This window comes from Cynoglossus semilaevis, chromosome 9 (assembly GCF_000523025.1).
Source record: "Cynoglossus semilaevis isolate Cse_v1.0 chromosome 9, Cse_v1.0, whole genome shotgun sequence".
Classification (NCBI taxonomy): Eukaryota; Metazoa; Chordata; class Actinopteri; order Pleuronectiformes; family Cynoglossidae; genus Cynoglossus; species Cynoglossus semilaevis.
In genome coordinates, this window is record NC_024315.1 from 5226149 (window position 1) to 5248218 (window position 22070).

A 22070-nucleotide genomic window follows, 5' to 3' on the forward strand; every position below is an offset into this window, starting at 1 on the left:
AAATGACTAATGAACTCCATTCACGTTTTGTTTGGATAATTTTCTTAACCCAATCTGCTGAAAATAGCATCTGTTTCACTTCCTCGTCGGAGTATTATTAGCAGTCTCCAAGAGTGGCTTAGCAATAATAACTCCACATGCAATATTGATGACCTGTGCCAAACACAGAGAAGGCTCGCCTAAACACACACCCAGGCAAACGCACATCTGCTCAGTGACTTCATCTCTTCTTCTCCTTCTATCTGTCGCGCAGATGCAGCAGCCTGCCAGGCAATTAGTTGCCTGCGATGATTTTCTTTGAGTCCTGCGTGGAGGCAGCAGCTGGGTCCATCCCGGTTTCGGGAGACAGCAAGAAAATGTGTGAACAAGAGCATCAAAAAGGTACTCAGTTCACATGTGTGCCGATGTCGACCGATGAGCACATGTGCATGTCAGTGTGTAGTGAGAGGCGGTGAGCTACTTTTCCTAAAGCTATCATGTTTCAAGAAAAAGGAAAAAGGGGGAAAAAAGAGCAACTACCGAGCCATGCCAAGCCCCAGACATCCCCCTCCGACATCACTCACTTAGAAGTACAAAGCACAATAAGTGAGCCAGACACAAAGAAGAGACCTCTCAGATTTTTTTTTTTGGAACACAGTGATGTTACAACTGTATTACCCTGAACATGACTGTGTTATTTTGGTGTAAATGTACAGTCCATGTGAAGAGGCTGTGGCTGTGTTTTCAGACTGCATGACGCAGAGTAGCAAAAAGAAATTAGTGGAAAGGTCAAAGGTGTAAAATGCAAAGAAAGTTAAAAATATCTTCGTGCAGAGCCACCTGGGGGTTGTTGTTGTAATCTGCAGGGAATGGAAATGGGAGAGAAGAGTTATGCTGAGACAGTGGGGAAGAAAAAAAAGAACAACCCAAAGGAGGAACGGAACAAGGACACGAGAAGAGCGAGCCAGGGAAGAAAGAAAAAAAAAAAAAAAAGATGCAACGAGGTTACTCATCAGCTGGCAGAGATTTGCAACAGGCATGGACACTGTTTTGTGCTCATGAAGGGATCACTGTGAAGTCATCACACAGGCCCAGATCAAAGAGCTCCCTGACAGGCTCCTGATCTTTTCTGCAGTAAAATATAAACCGGGGGGTGGGGAGGGGGGGGCACTCTTTAGGAACCACAGATAATTCTGGATGTTTTTAGGACATGGAGCCAGAGGAGAGAAGAAGCGTTGAAGTATGAATAAGTGAGTGAGTAACTCAGTTGGTCATTGCCATTAGATATACAGTATATTGGACGTCAGACGTTGATATTAAAAAAAATGAAAAGATGACGAAGACGAAAACAAAGCTTACAAAGTTATAGACGCCGTGCTGTGACAATTTTCTGCCATCAGTCAGTCATGTTTTTTTTTTAGCACCGTCGACATTTCCATATCAGTTGCCAAAATAAATAATTACCTTTACCATTTCTATCAAGTGTGTGCGTGATTATACACTGTGTTAAAAATGAGGATTTTTCCAGAGAAACATTTGGTCTTATCATAATGTATTTATAAAAGCCTGACTTTTTGCTATCATTTACTTTATTAAGCTACATTTAGAATGATGTTCATAATATTTGGACACTACTCTCCAAGTGGTGTCCATTAATCTCTCTTGACTGGGGAGCCTGATATTAAGCAGTCGCTGTGAAATCATCACACAGATATGTTTCCTCATTAATTATTTATTTTTTTAATTCTCATCTGTGTATGGTAAATTTCTTATGTTCACTTTTTTGGCGTTTTCCAAAATCAGCTGTTGCTCATCTTGCGGCCGACTCTCCGACGGTCGTAAGTGGTTCCAAAAGCACATTGTGAGTTCATTTAGGAGCTCCAGGATCAAATTCAGATGTCATGACACAAGCGCAAATGTTACTTCAAAATGTTCCCCTCAAATGTTTTCTCTGGTGGGAATAAGCTGAAGTGACATTTCACATCATTATTTGAGGTAATTTATTGTTCTAGGCGTTTGAAAGACTTACTCTTAATAAAACAATATTTACTTTATTGCCGCTCTACGTTAACAAATATCACATTTGTTATCTCACGTAAACGTGTGTTTTGCATCCTGTGTTTTTTTTTAAATACCAAATGCTCCTTCCCACGTAATTACATTCTATCTAATCTTGAGTTACTTCACACTCCCTAAAGGCTCATCACCACTTGTGGAAAAGGCTATTTGATGGAGTCCAGAGGGATGTGGCAACTAGGAAAGGAGGAAGACTTACTCTTGCCTCTTCAGAGATGTTTGCTGAGATTTTTTTTTTCCAGCATTGGCAGCCTTATATCACGAAAAACGTTTCTGGAAATCATTAAAGTCAAGAAAGATTAAAATTTGATTTGAAAACAATATGTTTCGTAATAAAATTTTAGAATGAAAATATATTTAAAACTTATATGTAAATCTATGTATTTAATATATGTGTGTAAACATATACATGTATAGTTGTGCACATATATGTATGTGTAAATATACATATATGAACGCACATATATAAATGCACATATATACATACATATTCAAATATATAATGTAGGTATAACAGTTAAAAAATAAATAAATGTATCTGTTACAATTATATATCTTTTTGGAGCAATTGTTATGTTGTAAGACGCAGGTTTAAAAGACAAAGCCTTAAGAGTAAAAAAAAAACCGTTTTAGCTTAAACAGCAAAGTCTTCCAGCCTTTTTATGAGTCTCTAAAGTCGCAAAAATGTGCAGTTAAGTCAATTTCACAGGCTGATGACCGTGACCCCATTAACCACAGCGGCGGGAATGTGTGATGGGACTGGATTAATTATTTAAAATAAGGACGAAATGTTTCACGGGATCCCACTGTGATCTTCGCACACGTGTGTGTAATTTTTCTTTTTTTTTTTTTTTTATCCTACTCGGAGACATGGAGAAATATCTGCTGTAGTGCAGTAAAGTAAATTCACGGGGGACCCGGAGACTTCATTTACTGCCTCCCTGAGACCTGGGCTTCAATTATTCAGTGTGTGGACAAGGATCCCGGCGCTAAAACCACGGACAAATTAACGCGTGTTTTCAGAGAGTACAGCCGAAGGCAACACACACAAAAAAAATAAATAATAAAAGCAAACAAACATCCTCCGTCAATCCTGAGATTCAGGAGAAAATATCGGCTCCGTGATCATTTACACATCTCCAATTAAAGCTCGGTTTGAAGCAGACGGGAGTAAAATGGTCAAAATTATTGGCAGTTATTTCCAGCAGCACAGAGCTGAGGTGCATTCACAGTCCCTCTGTGAAAGTAAGTGAATTTCTGATGAGCGTCAATAAAACGCAACGGTTGATTAACGGAGCCGCGGGGAACGTTATTTATTTATTTTAATTTATATTGATTTATATACAATAATCGGTTATTGTAATCAGGTAATTATTATTTTGTAATTAATCTTTATTTTAAAAACCAGCCGCCACGATGTTAGAAAATCTCCGAAATTACGGCAGAGAATATTTAAATGAGCAGAATTAACATTAACATAAAAGTAAATTAAAGGAATTAAACTGGTAAATAAAAAAAGGGGGTACGGCAGAGGGGGAGATACTAAATTTACTCATTGTTTTTAAAAAAACCACAGGGACAAACGTTTGGTTTATTTCTGAATCGTTAAAATTTGTTTGCAGAAAACAGGCAGCACTGAAGTTAAAATGTGTGACTCACTGTGTCTACAATCCTAATCCTGGAGCTAAAGCAGCAGCGCTGTGTACGGAGGGGGAGAAGAAAAACAACCATTTAACTGATGGTAAACACGGACTATACGACGGCGTTTGCTGGTATAAACCTGAAGGTTTTTTCGTTTGGTGGACCTCGGATCAGTGGACAGCTCCGGTCACAGACGCTGCTGCTGCTGCTGCGTTGCACCGACTTGGAGATTGTGCCGAAATGCCGCGGCTCTGATTGGCTGCCTGCACTGACAGCTCTGCACATGATTGCAGGAGGACAAGCCCGACCCACTTTCACTCTTCCTACAGGAACCATTCATAAACTACACCAAGTCCAGCTCACAGCTGAGTGTGGACGAAAGTGAGCCGGGCCACGGAGCACAGAAGAGGAGTTGGAGGAGAGATGAGTGGTCACAGACTGGTGTTGTAGTCTCTACAGACCGGCACAACGAATGACGAGCCAGAACCCGAATATGATTCTTCCTCATCTGGCTGGAGAAGCTCAAATGGACTGATACCCAGCTCCTGCTATTGCATTGCATCTCTATCCGCTTCCTCCTCCTCACACTGACGTCCATCCGCCCCAATTGCAAAAAAAAGGAAGAAAAAAAATAGAAAGAGAGAAAAACTTTGATTTGACTATTTTTTTTTCCTGCAAGGGGGAGCATTTGCCTCTGGCTTAACCGGTAAGCATTGGATCCGTCAACCTACTGCGACTCTCCGGTGTACAGCCCGGACCTGTGCCCCAACATGATCGCGACGCAGGCGAAGCTGGTGTACCAGCTCAACAAATACTACAACGAGAGATGCCAAGCTCGCAAAGCGGCCATTGCGAAGACCATTAGAGAGGTTTGTAAAGTGGTGTCGGATGTCCTGAAGGAGGTGGAGGTGCAGGAGCCCCGCTTCATCAGCTCCCTCAGTGAGATCGACGCGCGTTACGAAGGGATGGAGGTCATCTCTCCGAACGAGTTCGAGGTGGTGCTGTACCTCAACCAAATGGGAGTCTTCAACTTTGTGGACGACGGCTCCCTGCCGGGCTGTGCGGTGCTGAAGCTCAGTGACGGCCGTAAAAGGAGCATGTCCTTATGGGTAGAGTTCATCACCGCCTCCGGGTACCTGTCGGCCAGGAAGATCCGCTCCAGGTTTCAGACTCTGGTGGCTCAAGCCGTGGACAAATGCAGCTACCGGGAAGTGGTAAAGATGGTGGCGGACACAAGTGAGGTCAAACTGCGGATCAGGGAGAGGTACGTGGTGCAGATCACGCCCGCCTTCAAGTGCACCGGGATCTGGCCCAGGAGTGCAGCCCAGTGGCCCATGCCCCACATCCCGTGGCCTGGTCCTAACCGGGTGGCAGAGGTGAAAGCTGAAGGCTTCAACCTGCTCTCCAAAGAGTGCTACTCGTTGACGGGGAAGCAGAGTTCCGCAGAGAGCGACGCCTGGGTGCTGCAGTTCAGCGAGGCCGAGAACAGGCTGCTGATGGGCGGCTGCAGGAAGAAGTGTCTGTCGGTGCTCAAGACTCTGAGGGACCGACATCTGGAGCTGCCGGGGCAGCCGCTGCACAACTACCACATGAAAACCCTGCTGCTGTACGAGTGCGAGAAACACCCGCGGGAGACCGACTGGGACGAGTCTTGCCTCGGAGACCGACTGAACGGCATCCTGCTGCAGCTCATATCCTGCCTGCAGTGCCGCAGATGTCCCCACTACTTCTTGCCAAACTTGGACTTGTTTCAGGGAAAGCCTCACTCGGCCCTGGAGGCTGCAGCTAAGCAGACATGGAGACTAGCGAGAGAAATCCTCACCAATGCCAAAAGTTTGGACAAATTATAAACAAAAAACAAAAAAACAAAAAACCCGAATGATCCCCGACAGACTTTACTGGGATAAAAACTTCAGAGAAGGACAAAGTCGATCCTCCTTGCAATGTGAAGAAAACAGAAACAGTGAAATTAAAAAAAGAAAGAAAAAAAAACAAACAACAAAAACGCAGAGAGAAAACTAGACAAAATGGAGCATTTGGGCCACTGCCAGAGAGAGAAAGTGAAGGTACATTTTTTCAGATAAATGTATTCATCTTTAGTTGTCTTTCTTTAAACGTTTTCACAAAGTGAAGAGACTCTTATTTAAATATATGCACAAAAAGACGCGAGAAGTGACAGAAAAAGAAGTGTAGCGTGCCAAGTTCAATTTTTTTCATTATGTGACTTTAAAAAAAATGAAATGATAATAAAATGTTGCAAATTAACTTACAACACGAGCTCGTGTCTTGACGTCTGTTGACAGCTGAGGTGACAGGGTTTTATTGGTGTAATTGTTGCTTTTTTTTAAAAGTAAAAAAATAATAATCCTATAACAGGAGAGCTGAGAAGAGGACAGTAAAGAGACAATCCTAAAATTCCAATCGGACTTCCACCGTTGTTTCAGGTCGTTTTTAAAAATTGTTTTTACAGTAATAAAATCTAGAAATAAAAATAAAATAAGTCGTGTTTAAATACAGGCCTATTTCTGTAAGGCCTGTTGCTAAAAGTTCAGCTGACTCAAAGTGTCGAAATGTTTTAAACTTTAAAACAAATATAAGAAGCTCAGATCCATAACAATACCAAGACAAAATGAACATTAAAATCATCCACAGGTCTGCAGTCATGGGAGAATTTTTTTTTAAATTGAACAAAAACTTTCTGCACCTTAAAAAGTAAAAAATACCTTACGTTGACGTTGCTTATTTTCGTAAAATAAAATAAGTTAATAAGAAAAATAAAACAAAATATGGTATTAATTTAAGTTAAATAAGTTGTATTTTTGTGTTGCTAAATTTATTTTCGAAAATATTCATTTAAAATCCGCTCAAAACTAAATATAACAAAACATACTTTAAAATCCTAAAAGTCTGACAAAACACTGCGTCAGGAAAAGAAACCCCCAAAAGAAAACCAACTTACTGATACGTAATATTTTTTTTAAAACACACGTTTTTAAAGCCCTCCACATCAGCCACGGCTCATTCATTCATTCATTTGCCCCATTTTTGGGGATCGAGTGAGTGATCGAGGCTCCTACCTTTGGGTCGATGGCCTTGAAGCCCGGGTCCTCCTCGTCCACCTCGAAGTAGAGCTCAGAGGAGGTGATGGACAGGGTTCCCTTCACCACCACGGCCGGAGACACCATGTGAGCGCTGGTGCTCACGTTGACTGGGCCTGGAGGAGACACGGGAGGACGGTCACTACACTACACTACACAACAACACAACAACAGCAGGCACCGTGGCCTCGATGTTTGTTTGTTGACAAAAATGTTTTTAAAAATGAAGAATTATAATCTGAGAGTCAGTATAAGTTGAGGACAAGTTTTAAAAAAAACTTCATTTGGGGAATGTTTATAGTGTGGATGTTATTGAGGAGTAAAACACACACAGTCAGTTAAAAGTTAATCACAAAAGTGCATTAAAAATGCGCAATTTGTTTTTCATCGGGAACATATTTTTACATACATTTTCTTTTCTTTTTTAAAATCAAACCCGTCTTTATTTGAAGTCAAATCAACTCTAACTTCCCAGCAGTGTGTTTCGGTCACACCTCCAGACTGCGGACACTACACACAATAACTTTAATAAAACTCGGCACCGACTTCGAGCTCTAATTGTCAAAAATCCACAGTGCGCATGTGGGGAGAGCGCCATTGATTGCGGTCTTCAGGGTGAAGCTCTGTTTAATCCTTCATCAATCTTAATTTATGCCACTGTGTGACAAAGACAGCAGCCGACTCAGGGGAGCAGTGGGTGGAAGCTGTGCCGGGCTCAGCCATTGTATTTGCAGATGTGCGCCGAGCAGAGAGGAGGGCTCGAAGCCCCGGCTCTGATTTCCCAGAGCGCCGACTCTCTCTCTCTCTCTCTCGTCGTGTCTGTGCTACATGTACATATATAAATATATATATATAGACACACACATATATATGTAAATATATACACACATATATGAAAATATATATATGAATATATATGCACATATATATATCCACATTTGCTCGTTCCAGCGAGAGCTGACATGTTATCACTGCGCTGAAATAACATTTTTTTCCTTTTTATGCTCCCTTCACTCAGAAGACACTCAATTAAGTCTCTCCACCTGAAGTACAGACAGCCAGCTGCTTAGGGAAGAGGAGCCGAACACCTCCTCTCATGCACGCGCACACGGGCGCGCGCGCACACACACACATACACAGCCTCCATCCACACAATTCCCTCAGTGTGACGCGTCACTCCAGACAGCATCCAGCGTTTAATCCCGCTGTCCTCCACCGTGCACGGCGAGATAGCGTGAGCCCCATTAAAGGCAGCTTTACTGTCACTGCACATGAAAAAAAATGGCGGATTATGCTGCAATCCGATTAGCTGACTTTATAATATTTAATTATGTGGATTAAAAAAAAAAACCAGAAACGCTAAAGGAAAATTCATCCTCAGCGCCTTAGGCTGAGTGAATGATGTTTTGTGTGGGGACATAGAAAAGGAGGAGTTGGTGGGTTTTTTACAATAATGACATTTATATTTTCGACTTTTATTTTATTTTTTGCTATAAATCAGATAATTTAGTCTAATTTTACGGTGGGCTGTATAAAGTCTGCAGAATTTAGGAAGTGTTTACACAGAGTTTCTGCGGAGGCCTGTGCGCATGACCGTGCAGCAGTGACTGGAGACGGTGCCTCTTCAACAGACGTCACACAGACAGGGAAGATGCACAGTCACCTCAGTCCTGGTTTACTGATTATTTTAACAAACAAAAACACATTCAAATCCACGACCAACAACAACACAGATTTCAACACTAAAGGAAAAACTTTTTTTTTTTTTTCAGATTTCAACACTAAAGGAAAAACTTTAAAAAAAAAGTAAAGTCACAGGAATGGGGGACCACAGACATGGGAGTGGGGGAGAGGTTGAGGGTCTTTCTTACCTGTCAAGTTCTCCAGGTCCTTCTCCTCCAGGCTGGACAGAGTGTCATCGTCTCCGTCCAGCAGTGAGTCACTCTCTGAGTTCTGATTGCCCAGAGCGTGACTCCTGATGGACTGCTGGCCTTTGAGAATATCCTCCTCGGACGCTGCAGGTAAAAAGTTTGGTTTTATTTAATTTTTAGAAATGACTTTTTTTTAAAATGTGTCAAGGATTTCAAGACGTTGAGAGATTATTTTTGTCAGTTATTTAATTTTTAGAAATGACTTTTTTTTTTTTGCATTTTTAAAAATGTGCCAAGGATTTCAATACATTGATCATTTTTGTCAGTCGTATTAAACCATAAAAGTGAAACATTTTACAATAATTGGTGATGTCATGAATAAAATAAAACTTATGTAGTTTTATTTATATTATTTTGGTGTTGTAGAAAAAAAAAGTCTAATAATAAAAAATACACTCTCCTCCAAATCCAAGCCAAATTATCCAACATTCACACCTTGATATTTATACAATATATTCAAATATTTATTTTATTTACTGATTTTGCTAAATTATTTACATGCACTGCTCTCTTATTATTTGTAACATTTCTGGTTTGCCTACAATTATCCTGAGTTAAAAAAAATACATAACGCCAGCCAAAAAAACAACTAAACCAAACACTGAACTAATAAAAGAATGTATTGATTTGTGATCGGTTGTTTTGGATAAATTAAATCAGGTTTCCTCTGACCCACATTCCTCGACGTGAACACGTTCTGGTTTGCTCTGCTTCTCTGAGACAGTAAACTCAACGTCTCTGGTTTGTGGACAGATGAAGTCAATGCCGAGTTGCAGCCGTTTAGTGCTGAACAAACCCAGATCATCAGGAAACAATAGCTCATGTGCAGCGCAGGGCGTTTTTTGTTTTGTTTTGTTTTTTTGTCCTGAGCTACACACAGGCAGACAAACAAACAAAACTGTGACATAAATAAATCTCATAACAAATACATTTCTTTCGAGTGTTTCACACAGAGCTAATGCAAATACACTGGCAGTGAACAGGATGGCGGGGCAGGGGGGTCACACACACTGTCCCTCCTCATCTCAAATGAACACGGCTTGAGGTTCCAAATGGATTATTTGAGAAAACGGTAATCTGCAAACATTTACAGAACTCTGCATTCCCCAGTGGAACATGGTGAGGATCCACAGACCAAAAACCCACGATGCAGCGACTGGCTGGCATGTTTTCTCTCCAGACACAGATTTTAACCCCCTCTGTGCACGCCGTGTTTTCTAATCCTGCAACCCAGGTGAAAGCTGAAGCTCTTATCTGCGTGTGTCGTCGAATCCACGAGTGGATTTATTGTCACGATCACCTGAGGGAAGATCAATTGCACTTCCTTTAGAAAAAAAAAAAGCACGGCCGTATTAAACTGCTTAATTTTATCTTTGAATGTGGTAGAAAAGCCCAGCTGAAGAAGAAAAACCTCTTGTCGTGGAAAATATGTGGCTCGCTGATATTTAGAATGGTCTTCCTGTAATTAAATCTCCCTGGAGGATTCTTTAGTTAGCAGCAGTGAAATTACTACCAGCTCCACTAATACATACCACATGCTATTGTATTCACACCAAGCAACTGGACAGGGGGACTCGTCAGATGAGTCTTAAGAAGCAGAGACGTAGCTCAGCATCTTTGTCTCTAAAACTGCAAACATGAGCCCAGAGGCTGGAACATGGTCCGATGACTGGGCCACTTCTCTGGACTCTGTATGAAACACAGGCTGCCTGGAGCACATGCATGTTTGTAAGTGTGGCTAAAATGAAAAAATAAATGGGTCAATATTGGTGATGCTAAAAATAATAATAAAAAAAATCTGTTGATGATGCAGGTACTTTTCAGAATAAACAGACTCGTTTTTAGTGTTTAAAGCATGGAAAAAAGTTTTAAGATTAGACATAATATATGGCATATTATCAATGTGCCCACGACACGTGCCTGTGATTTGCTGTCATTCAGGAGGTTATACAGTAAGGTCTCCGTTTGTAATGTTTTTTAAATTTCCTTGGTGTTTTATTATAATTTTTAAAAAATATCTGAAGACTTATTTTACAGTCATTCAGTGAACGATCGTTGCAGAACATACGCTGAAGATAAGTCTGCTAAAAAAAAATTCTCATATTTGTGTCACCAGAAACAGATAAAGGAAACGTGGACTCACTTCTGAAGATAAGTCTGCTAAAAAAAAATTATCATATTTGTGTCACCAGAAACAGATGAGGAAGGAAACGTGGACTCACTTAAAAAACGTCTTGTTCCTGCACTTGATATTTTTGTGCAATTTATATGTAAAACAGAGGTTTTTGAGTGAGTGTGTGTGCGTAAATACACATCTTGCAACTAAATATATCCTGCACTTAAAATGGGCAATGTCGAATAAAAACGCTAACCCTGCAGAATCTCTTTACTAAGATTGTTCAATATATATATATATATATATTTATACCTCAGCTCTTCAACCTCATTAGTCATCACACAGGGAGCAGAAATGTGCATAAATCCCAACAGGTTGGCTTTTTTTCCAGGACCCCATTTCCCGACTCAGAGCCTCAACTACCTGCTTATACAACTCTAGACGTGCATGGTTAAAGCAATTAAATTGTCAAAATTAACAAATTTGTTTTTAACGGGAGCGTAGCCAGGAGTGCGGTCATGAGGCGAGTATTGATTACCAGAACAGAGACATTAGTCTTGTGGTATTTACTCTGCCACCTCTGGTACACGCGTCCCCGGACCAGACAGAATCAATCCCCAGAAAAGATGGTTCTTTCCAGCCATAAATACAAAACAGCCTACTGAAGCCTACCCAGCAGCCCCTGCTGCTGCTGCTGCTGCGAAAATCATCCTGGCAGCGTATGAATGATAACAGTTGTCCTCATCCTTAATGCAGGAGTTGAACATTTTTCCTCCGGCGTTAGTGCATTTTCTGCCTTTAACGTTAGGAAAAACACCACCTTATTAAAATACATCTCCAAACATTTATGCTAAATATTTTCCGTTCATTAGGATTAAATGGGAGTAGTAGTTAAAATGATGAGACAGGTAGCTAGAAAATTGGACCAAATTCGGGCTTGATCGTATACTAAATATTTAGTCAAGGCGCGAGGCTGCGTTCCTCCTCTGCCTCTGATGAATATAATTACAGCCAGATATGACCTTTGTGCTCTGCTGGAAAACTCACTCCTGCCTTCTCATCCTGAGCTGCACTTCCGCAACAAATGTCGGGTCGACTAAAACAAGACTAAAGGTTACATCAGAAAATGGATGCCGTCAGGCCTCAATGTCAGAGAGTTATTTTAATGATATATTCCCATATTTCAGCCAGGCAGTACACTCTCTTGAGGTAGCCTACTCTGGCCGCAACTGGCTCCTGGCTATTTTTACACTGACTTGACTTTGAAACCCCATGTTGTTTTCAGGATTTTTTTTTTTTTTTTACTCTCTCTCTTTCTTTTTCTCCCTCGCTCTCTTTTCCCCTCATGATGAATATATGCAACGCGTAGGATTTAAGAGTTTAGCATAAAATTGAGTTTCACACATTTCCTGGAAAACCATCTCAAAGATCTGTCGCGACGCGCGTTAAAAAAAATACAATTTGACAGGAAAAATACATGATACGTCTCCTCGATGGCGTGACCGTGGTGAGAGGAAAACAAGAAGAAATGAAGGCGGAAACAAAGCAACATTTCAGAGCGTGGCTTGTAGCAGGATCAGCTGGACCGACTGCAGTCAGCAGAGCATCAGTCAGGAGCCACAGATCCTCAACACTCTAAAACACATTCCTATTGGCTCCCGTCACACCTGCCTTCGTCTTTAAGAATGATGTTCAGGAGAAGGTTTAAGTAGACGCTGCATTTTTGGAACATTTCTGGTGAGACATGGCTGACTCATGGGAAACATAAACGGACGGGTGGGTTAGTTCTGACCCTCGATGGTGGTCAACACACGGGTGTTGTTGCCAACTATCTGCAGAACTCACACCACAGATAAACAACTTGTTGTGTCAGTGCAGAGATGTACAGTATTTCATGCAGTATTTCACCTTGACTTTGGCATTTAAAATGGCAGCTAAGAGTTTTACATTATTCTCAGTCAATGTTTTATTCAAAATCTGCACCTGTCGTGTCAAAAGTTTGTCGTGTAAAAGTTTGTGAAAAAAAAAAAAACGACCACATTTTTTAATACTATTCCTGGTCATTCCATAAACGTAGACTTCGTGGAGGAATTAATCATGCAATATTTTATCTAAAGGTTCTGTGTATATTCTACAACAGGGGTGTCAAACATACAGCCTGTGGACCAAAACCTGCCCACTAGGGTGTTCAATCTGGCCCACTTGATGAATTTTGAAAAAAAGAAATACTTCAAATTCAGGATGTTTTGTAAAATTATATGATTATTTCATGAGATATAAATAAATAAATAATAACATATATCTAATATCTAAAAACATGGCGTTATTGTAATTTATAAACATATACGGTGTTATTGTACTGGTCCTGCCCACTTGACATCTAATTAGGTTGTATGTGGCCCATGAACCAAAGTGAGTTTGACTCTTGTTCTATAATAATAAAAAATATATTAATCTGGAAAATCTTGTTTTTTTTTCCCTGTTTTTTTTGTGTTGTTTATCATGTATATTACTGTAGATAATAAGGATATTTCTACTTACCATTGACATCAGCCACTGTAATGCAATAGAAGAAAAACAAACAGCTCTTCAGTTGCAACTTCACTTCCTTCACATGTACAGTTTAACACCTCACCGTAGCACAATACGAGTCTAGGTTTGAAATTACCTGTGTGAAATTTTTACAATTTTTATTGTGTCTCGCGACATAGTAAATATTTTATTGCAACAGAAGGACTAATTTTACGGGCCTGTATCTGCTGCTAACACCGAGTAGGATTCAGAAACGAGACAGCTAACACCAGGGCAGTGTGGTCGTGGTGGTGGTGGGGGGGCGGGGGTGCGTGAGTGGACTCTGTGGTACTGACCATGTTCAGCTGCAGCTTTGAGCGTCGCCTCTGAGTGAGCAGATCCAAAGGGGTTCCTGATGAAGCGACGTCGCCGCCTTAAATCGTCCTCCCAGTAGTCCAGGCGCCAGAACTCCCTCGGCCGGCTGCAACGAGACAGAAGTAGCACATGTGTTAGCAATTACCAGCCAGCATGGTATACCAGCCCAGCATTAGCACTTGGTCCGAGCAGGCATGCATAAAGCCAGCATTGTTGGGTTGTTTTTTTTTTCTTTTAACCCTCAAATTTCTCGGAAAGTTTTATTTGTACACAATTTAAGATCCAGAATTAGTGAATCAAAGTCTTGACACAGCCACAAGGTTTAGGTGTTCCTTTGAGTAGTTTTTACTCCCCCCCCCTCTCTCCTGGTAGGGTGAAACTGAAAACTGAGCGCCATCACTGAAGAATGAGCAAACAACAGTGTGATCGTTTTCCACACACTTTTGAGGCACGTGCTTCCATTCTGGGCTCATTTCAGGCCTAGCAGGAATCCTCCTGTCAGAGCTGGCGGTGGGCAGGACAAGAAGACCATTACCAACACAGCAGAGGGGGCAGAGATAGCCTTACCAATATTAATCAACGTCCTGTGGTGACTGTTTTCCTCACCAATTTGCAGCCCACGTGTTAACATTAAATACGAGATTCCCAGCTCTGTAGTTCGCACTGCAGTAAAATATCGCTGTGATTTTTCTTCTTTTCTTTTTGTTTTGATAAATGATTTCACGAAAATCAAAGCTCTTGACTAAAATATTCATTACCCTTGGCTCGAAAACCGCCTCATTACGGCACCAAATTCCTTCATTTACATATTTGAAAAGTATTTTAATTTATACTCAACATTACCACAAACCTGTTACTTGTCACAAAGTAAAATCAGGCCATGTGTTAGTGATTAACAGCTCAGGTGGGGAGGGAGGAACAACAAGCACATGGTTCCTCATGGTGAGACAAAAGTCGGGCAGTGGAGCATGAAGTCGAAGAAACACGCAACTTTTTTTTTCTTAATCTTTTCGTGAGAAAAAACACTTAGAGAGTCTGAACATCACGCTGTAAGGTCAAAGAAGAAAATACTTCAAAACCGACCACAACCCACTCTCTCTAACGTCTCCTCTGTGTCATTTAAATGCAAGATTTGAAACGTGCAAAAGCAAATAAGTAAAAGGGTCATATTTGTAAATGTAAAGTACTGGAGTAATAGAGGTCTTTAACCGCCAAAGCAAAACTGTGGTTCGCGAGTGGCAGCAGTGACTCCTGTTAAGGTGTCGTGAGACGCTGTTTATGGGTTTAGTTGCATACACTGTGACGGGAGTAGCCCAGAACACTTTACATGCTCAGCTCTTGAACGCTGCCCCGGCCGGGGGCTCCTCACAAATCTTCAGTTCAACACCAACGATCACACACACAGGGGCCTCCAGGAGGGAGAGGGGCTTTAAACAAGTAAACAAACACAACTCCAAGAGCACGTCCATCCAGTCAATCTGACTGAGAAAAACTATGATTATTTCATCCTGAATATCACATCAATTAGGATCAGGCTATAATTAGGCAACAGTAACAGGGGCTCATTAAGGCCGGGACTCAGCACTGAGTCTAAAAGAATGTAAATAGAGACGTAAATGATCCACACAATTTTGGAATCCTGTTGCAGGCCGGATTGGACAGTTTGGCGGGCCATATTAGGCCTGCGAGCCACGGGTTGATGATCATTGTGGTATGGTGGATGATGCAATGAAATAGATAAAAAGGTCAATTAACGATTTAACTTTCAGATGGTTAGAAGAGAGTTATTGTATGATCTGGTGCATAAATATTCAACCACTAGTAACGTGACAAATAATGAAATTGAAACTGAATTTGTGAAATAGTACAGGAACTATTTTACAACATTTACACAGAAGAGTTTCTGCTTCTGGATGCATCTGCAGCTGACTTAGATATGTGCCATAAATATCCTCACAAATATTAGGCAAATATTAAATAATAGGCTGATGTGCAGAGCAAAAGAAGACAGAATAGAATAAAGGTACTGCAGAAACATGAAGCAAAAATTGAAATGTAAAACTCATGTATTTGATATAGTGATACTAACCTAGGAGAAACTGTCAAAATACATAATAATAATAACAAATAAATAACTTAGACAAAGACAGGTCTGACACTGTGTCATGTTCCAAGACTTTTCATATTTAATATGTTTGGGTTTAAGTTCTGTGAACATTCACGTGGCCACAGGAACTTGGACATGAAATAAATATTGGAGATCTTGCATGAGGACGTGTGCGAGCGCAGACGTCAGAAAAGATGAAGGGGATCCAGGTCTGTGCAGGACCAGATTTCACACCCCCGACAAAGACCCCGCTCTGTGTTTGCATGTGATAGTCTCCCAGCGCAAATGGCCACTTCATCATCCTGCCTGCGATGGTATTCATCTATGAAAATAATTATCACGGCCGTGCACGGCGCACAGCTCTGATCCAGGATGCGCTCGTCGCTGATCCCATGAAAGAGAGGGGGAGACGGGGAGGTGTCGTCGTATCCCATTCACTCCGTACACATTAATCCATCAGGAGGGGAGCCATTGGCTGGTGTAATTAGTCACAGCATGGAAAGAGAGTAAGGGGGGGGGCAGCCCTGCCAGTCACCTTCATCCAGCGTGCCACGGACAAGGCGATGGAAGCCCCCTAATGACGGGGTGCAACAAAATGTGGTCGGACGATGAAAGATACCTCATCATCAATCCCTGATGAGACCGCAGTCGTAACAAGAATGGAGATGTGCGGCGCTTTGCAACAACCCCCCCCCACACACACACACACTCTCACTACACCACTCCCCCGCCCCCCATCTGTACGCTGAGTGTGTTTCCACAAAGATGATAAATTATTCAGGGCTCATCCATCCTCCCAGGGCATCCCAGGCACAATTTACTGAAGTGCCATTCTTCAAAATAACAACAATTAAAATAACAAAAGGCCAGTGTTGTGCGCCGGCTCACGTCAACCACTTGTGTAATTAGTAATTAGTTCGGTCATAAAAGGTGTCGTGGAGGCTGACTCGTTAGGCCTGAAGTGACTGTTGTCTGAACCGACTGAGTGAGAGACACACACACACTGAGAAACTGGCGGTGTGTGTGTGTGTGTGTGTACTTTAAAACACATCAAGCTTTAAAAGACCTACCTGAGGCTCTACTGTGTGTGTGTGCAGGAAAATGTTTCCATACCAGGTCTGGGCTAATCTAGACCACATTGGCTACTGATGTAACCCAGTACTGAAGAGTTTTATGTGAGGTAGTAAAGATTTTTTTTTTTTTTTTTTTACATCTTCTGGAAGCTTCTCTGGTCTCCTCGGTTGTACATTTGATGATGAGTAAGCTCAGGTTTCTCCTTTTATGTGGCCCCGATGCTGTTGGTGCCAAATACGCTCAGAAAAAATTGGTGCCAAATAAGCTCAGAAAAAAAACCAAACGGTTGTGTGTTTGGTTTTATGAACACAACACGAACCATCAAACACACTGTAGGACTGCTGTGTCACTGAGGACCTCAGATGATACACTGACTTATTCACTTACATTAATGACACTTGGTGTCTGAGATGATGCCAGCTCTGTGTTTGTAAGGTAAACAAAAATATATGTCACATATATATTGAGAGTTAATAACAAGAGCTGGCTTAGGGATAACTCCTAATAGTGTTTTCATACATATATTTCATACATATATATATACATATATGTGTATACATGTGTGTATGTAAAATGTTATATATAAACATATATACATATATGTATGAATATGTGTGTGTATGATAAATTATATATATATATACACACATATACATATATACATACATATATACATACATACATATATACATACACACACACATATATATATATATAGCTCCATATTACAGCCGGTGCTCATGCCAATGTGTTATTTCAATACTAGCTTCATATTACAGCTGGTGCTCATGCAAACATGTTATTTCAATATTTAATTATTTTTAAAATGCCTTACATTTTTTATATGTTTTATTACAGGCTGCTGCACCTCGGTTGTCGGGGGAGATCAATTTTGCCCCGACTTCACCCAGACCACCTTTGACTGTATTGGCCGTTGCCTGGCCTGGTAATTGTACTGATAATGTGCCGTCTTTGTTGAAGCAGCAGCAGCAGCTCACTATCATTATCCTGAGTCACTTTAGAAGAGAGACAGGAGTTAGAAATGCAAAACAACTTCCCCACCGTCACCGGGAGGAGACTCTCGCACTGATTAACTCTCACAGGGATAAAGAGCAAACAGCCTCTGTGGAGTAAGTGTCAGAAATCACATCACGCCCTGATTTTAAATCCATGTTTTGAACGATTTTCTCTTGGCGTTAAGAGTGAACGTTTGAACGCAAACTTCACTGTTGAACCTTTTCAGAAAGTATAATTTGATGCAAATGTTTTTGTCGTCCCCCCCCCACTCTCAGCCATGTTATCAGTGAGAGTGAATGCACTGTTACCAGACACCAAGTCCAAAGCTGCAGACACGTGCAGCCCGTGTTGATAATGTCTAATCTTCGACGGCCACGCTTCAAAAGACCTGAACTATCTCTTTAGGAAACGCTGAAATAAAGTCAGTCACATCTATTAATCATCAGCTTCTATTGAGATAAGTGGGTTTTGTAAATAGTTCTGTATGATGACCAGTGTTGCTGCTTATCATTCCCAAACGTCCGGTTTGGTAATGAGAATGATAGATCACGTCTGCTGCTGCTGAAAGTTTGATGGTAAAAGCTTTGGGAAAAAAAAAAAAAAAAAAACACGCACAGCAACGGTATATTTTATGAAACGGAAAAATGACGGCCATTCATTAATATGAGTCAGACAGAATTGTTTAAAAAAATGTTTAGCCCTGATATGAAAAGGTTTTTTTGGTGGAAGAGGCTTAAAAAAACTTGATTACAGAGAAAAGTTGAGCAGACAGGTAGGACTTTTTAGGAGAGGTATGTAAGAAAAACAAACAAGATTTTAATCTGATTTTGGTCCAGTACATGTGAGAGTGAAAACACTAATGTGTGGCGGGGGTTCATCTTCAAAGCCTGTGATAATATGTAAATGACAACACGACCTTTATCACAGTCACCACGACGTGCAGAGTGAATGTGCTTTCATATATCACCACAAGCGGCTGCACTTTGGCACAAACAGTCATTCATAACCTTTGGGCCAAATTAATGTGGGCACAGCCAATGAGAGCTGCATATGCAGAAGAGATTTCTCCTCTTGCCTATTTTATATTAATGCCAGTTTCCATTGGCAGGCCTCAAATTGCTCAAACATTGCCGCTATCCCCGAGATCATTTTGCTTTGATTTGCATAAACCATGTGTTTAGAAGAAACGGGAGAGCAGCCGTAGATTGAGGATTTGTCATGTGGAGGACTGGATGCTGGAGCCGCGGCTCTTTGTCAAACGGTGGCAGCGATCGCCTCCTTGGTATCTCCACACTCAAATTAAATTGAAACAGGACCAAACACCCTACCGCTGAAACGGTGTGGCATGATTAAGTCCCGGCGAAATGATTTTCTATATGTGCATTAATGCCTATCCTTCGCTCTCCGCAATGAGGCCAGGGTGGCGACCATCTACATGTGTGCATGTTAATTCACCAGAGGTAATGCTGGGGTCACGCGTCAACATTTTCATCTGAAACGGCAGAGCGCATATAAATATCTCCACCTTTACTACTGTATTAATCACAGGATCAACCGCTTTCATTTGTCTAGATCTTTCACATGTATGTAAACACCTGACGCCGCCTGTGAAACCGTCCGAGTGTTTTCTAGAAGTCAAAACACGGAGGACAAAAGAAATAAATCACGTCTTTCACACCAGACAGAAAATTCAAATATCTGCCGGGTTTATCCGCCGCTCATCATCCACTCGTCTTTTCCTTGCCGACACGCACAAACGCCCGCGCTCGCATTAACCACAACATAAGCACCAACCACTCCTCCCAATTAACTCCAATTAAAGCCGAGCCATTCAGCAGGCACTCTGAAAACAAGGGCGTGCGACACTGTATCTGTGTAACATCAGCAGCTAGTCAGGATCAAAGTGCTCCCATGGGTGGGGGGGCAGAAGGCTTCAGGGTCCCTACGACGCAGTGAAGCCAAATGAAATAATGCAAATCCAGCCTCAATTACCGGCAGCTTCGTACTGAGCTCCCAATTAGCAGCAATTACACTCAGTGTAAATCCACCGTCAATGAGCCAGACGGTTACACACTGATTATATCACGTTTCATGCGACATGACGTGCTGTGTTTAGTGCGGCTGTAAATAAAAAAAGGCTTCTCCTCGGTGCAATGAGACAATTGTTATTTCTTTTTTATTTATCTTAAAAACAGGCCGCAGTGTTTACCTCATGAATACTATCTGAGCATCAGACATAATAAATAGCGTACACATACTTCCACTGCAGCAGCAGCAGCAGCTGAAGTGGTACCATCTGTATTTCTGATGAAGAGAAACATTTCTCCTCTGATTTTGACAACATGCATTTACGGCCATTTATCACCACTGCTGCTGGGTAATGAGGGCATCCACTGGACCGGGGTTGCATAATTCTGCCATTACTGGCCCATTGTAATAATCTCCTGACCTCTAGCTTTCAGAACTGATCTTGAATGCTATGACAAATCTCAACTCGAAGCCCACGTTTCCAACAGAGGCGGAAAAATAACAGAAAAAGTCAAGGTCGTAAACCGAGGGTGTTGTATTTTGGAAAAAACACAAACAATGGACCACAGTGTCAAACTTCAGGCCTGAGAAAACAACAAACAAACAAACAAAAAAAGAATCTAAAACTATACATTTCCAAATAAAACGACTATTTCTGAGGTGAAACAAAACATTCATGTATTTTTTTCACAACTGTGTCCTATTTCACACAGATACAAGAACGCACACTCAGCGCTCTCCTTCCGTTTTGCTATTCTTCTCATTCATGAGCTTCTCATCTGTTCACTTCATTATTCTGCTCTGCCCATTATTCAGCACCTACAGCACAGACCGATGTCTGTGAAAGACACAGACGCCGGAACACGAAGTGAATGAGAAAACTGTATGAACACGAGTCCCACGAGCTAAGATCTGATAACCTCGTCATATAAACTAAAACCTAAAACAAAATGGCTGAAGAAAAAAACTGAAAGAAATGGTCAGTGTTTACTGTTTAAAGGAAAAATCTGATGATGATATTTTCTTGTATATATTTTAATCTCTACCTCCTCACTTCAAATACTGAGTATTTGGGTTAGGGTTAGGGTTAGTATAATACTTTTCTTGAGTTTCAGGGAAGCTGTGCATCCATGTGGTCACAGTACTCTTGAGTTTCAGGGAAGCTGTGCATCCCTGTGGTCACAGTACCGCCACCTACTGTTGGTAAGGATATATAATCAACAATCTACTACATCCAATTAATTTCTATGAAGTTCATGGATGTGAATTATTGATTGATCTTTAGATTTCTTAATTATTGCAACAAAACTGATTATAACATCATTTCCTAGCTTTTTGTTTGTCACTGCCTGATAAAACACTAACACCTTTTAATTCATTTTTTATATATATTCAGTATATAAAGATACTTATCTGAAGCTACTTTTTTTTTTTATTATTTAGAAAAATCAGTTCTTGAGATCAAAAACGTGGGCCATTGAACCACTCTGGTCTGCTCTAAGATGAACCTGAACTTGAAGAAAAACAAATCGTATCGGGAAGTGAATGTGCGACAAAAATAAAAATGAAAGATAGGAGGAATTCACCAAGGAGGACGCAGGTGTTTTATGTTTCCTTTTTTTTCTGCTTTAGTTGCATGAGAAAGAGCTGGATCCCAGAGATAAAGGTGATCTTTTGGGCAAATGGTGAAAGTATCAAAATAAATGGCCTGCTGGTCCCACGGTGTAATTACAGTGGCTAGAGGCATACCAATCTATCACAAGGAAGGAGGTGGGTTGGGCGGAGGGGCTGAGGGGGGGTGACACGCTGCAAAGGGGTTAGTCAAAGGAGATAGCCTTTGACTAACTACTGGCCTCAGACAATCGATACTCTGCAGATATTGCGTCCGGGGAGAAAGGAGGAGAAAAACAGCTCTAAAAACTTCCCAAATGGCTTTTCATTCAGATATTGATCAGCGCCCTTTTATCATGACCTTGCTCCACTAAGGCCATATACTTTCTTAAGGGCATATGAAACTCATAAATCTGAGAGTGGCTACAGAGTCACACTGAGTGGTGAGCAGCAGGGCAATGAGGCAAGGTGGGGTAATTGGTCTTCCTGGGATGGCTGCCTTCATT

The 22070-nt window shown here is 41.2% G+C and overlaps 2 protein-coding genes across 5 annotated transcripts in view; one reads left to right on the forward strand and one right to left on the reverse strand.

The window, feature by feature from the left end:
- The window catches only part of lrba (LPS-responsive vesicle trafficking, beach and anchor containing), a 166576-nt gene that overhangs the window by 64582 nt on the left and 79924 nt on the right, over positions 1 to 22070 (reverse strand). For 3 of the 4 annotated variants that reach the window (XM_017035168.2, XM_025058739.1, XM_008316699.3), the window contains 4 exons: positions 13709 to 13833; positions 13383 to 13397; positions 8666 to 8809; positions 6774 to 6910 (listed from right to left, as the gene is read on the reverse strand). In XM_017035168.2, coding sequence (XP_016890657.1) covers positions 6774 to 6910; positions 8666 to 8809; positions 13383 to 13397; positions 13709 to 13833 — 421 coding nt within the window. The remainder of the gene's footprint in view (positions 1 to 6773; positions 6911 to 8665; positions 8810 to 13382; positions 13398 to 13708; positions 13834 to 22070) is intronic. The other variant, XM_017035167.2, reaches the window with a different exon arrangement.
- Positions 2758 to 5660, forward strand: mab21l2 (mab-21-like 2). The gene has a single exon (XM_008316698.3). The coding sequence runs from the start codon at positions 4467 to 4469 to the stop codon at positions 5544 to 5546; it is 1080 nt and encodes a 359-aa protein (XP_008314920.1). The 5' UTR covers positions 2758 to 4466; the 3' UTR covers positions 5547 to 5660.

Coding starts and splice junctions, on each gene's coding strand:
- mab21l2 (XM_008316698.3), top strand. CDS start 4,467: ATGATCGCGACGCAGGCGAAGCTGGTGTACCAGCTCAACAAATACTAC.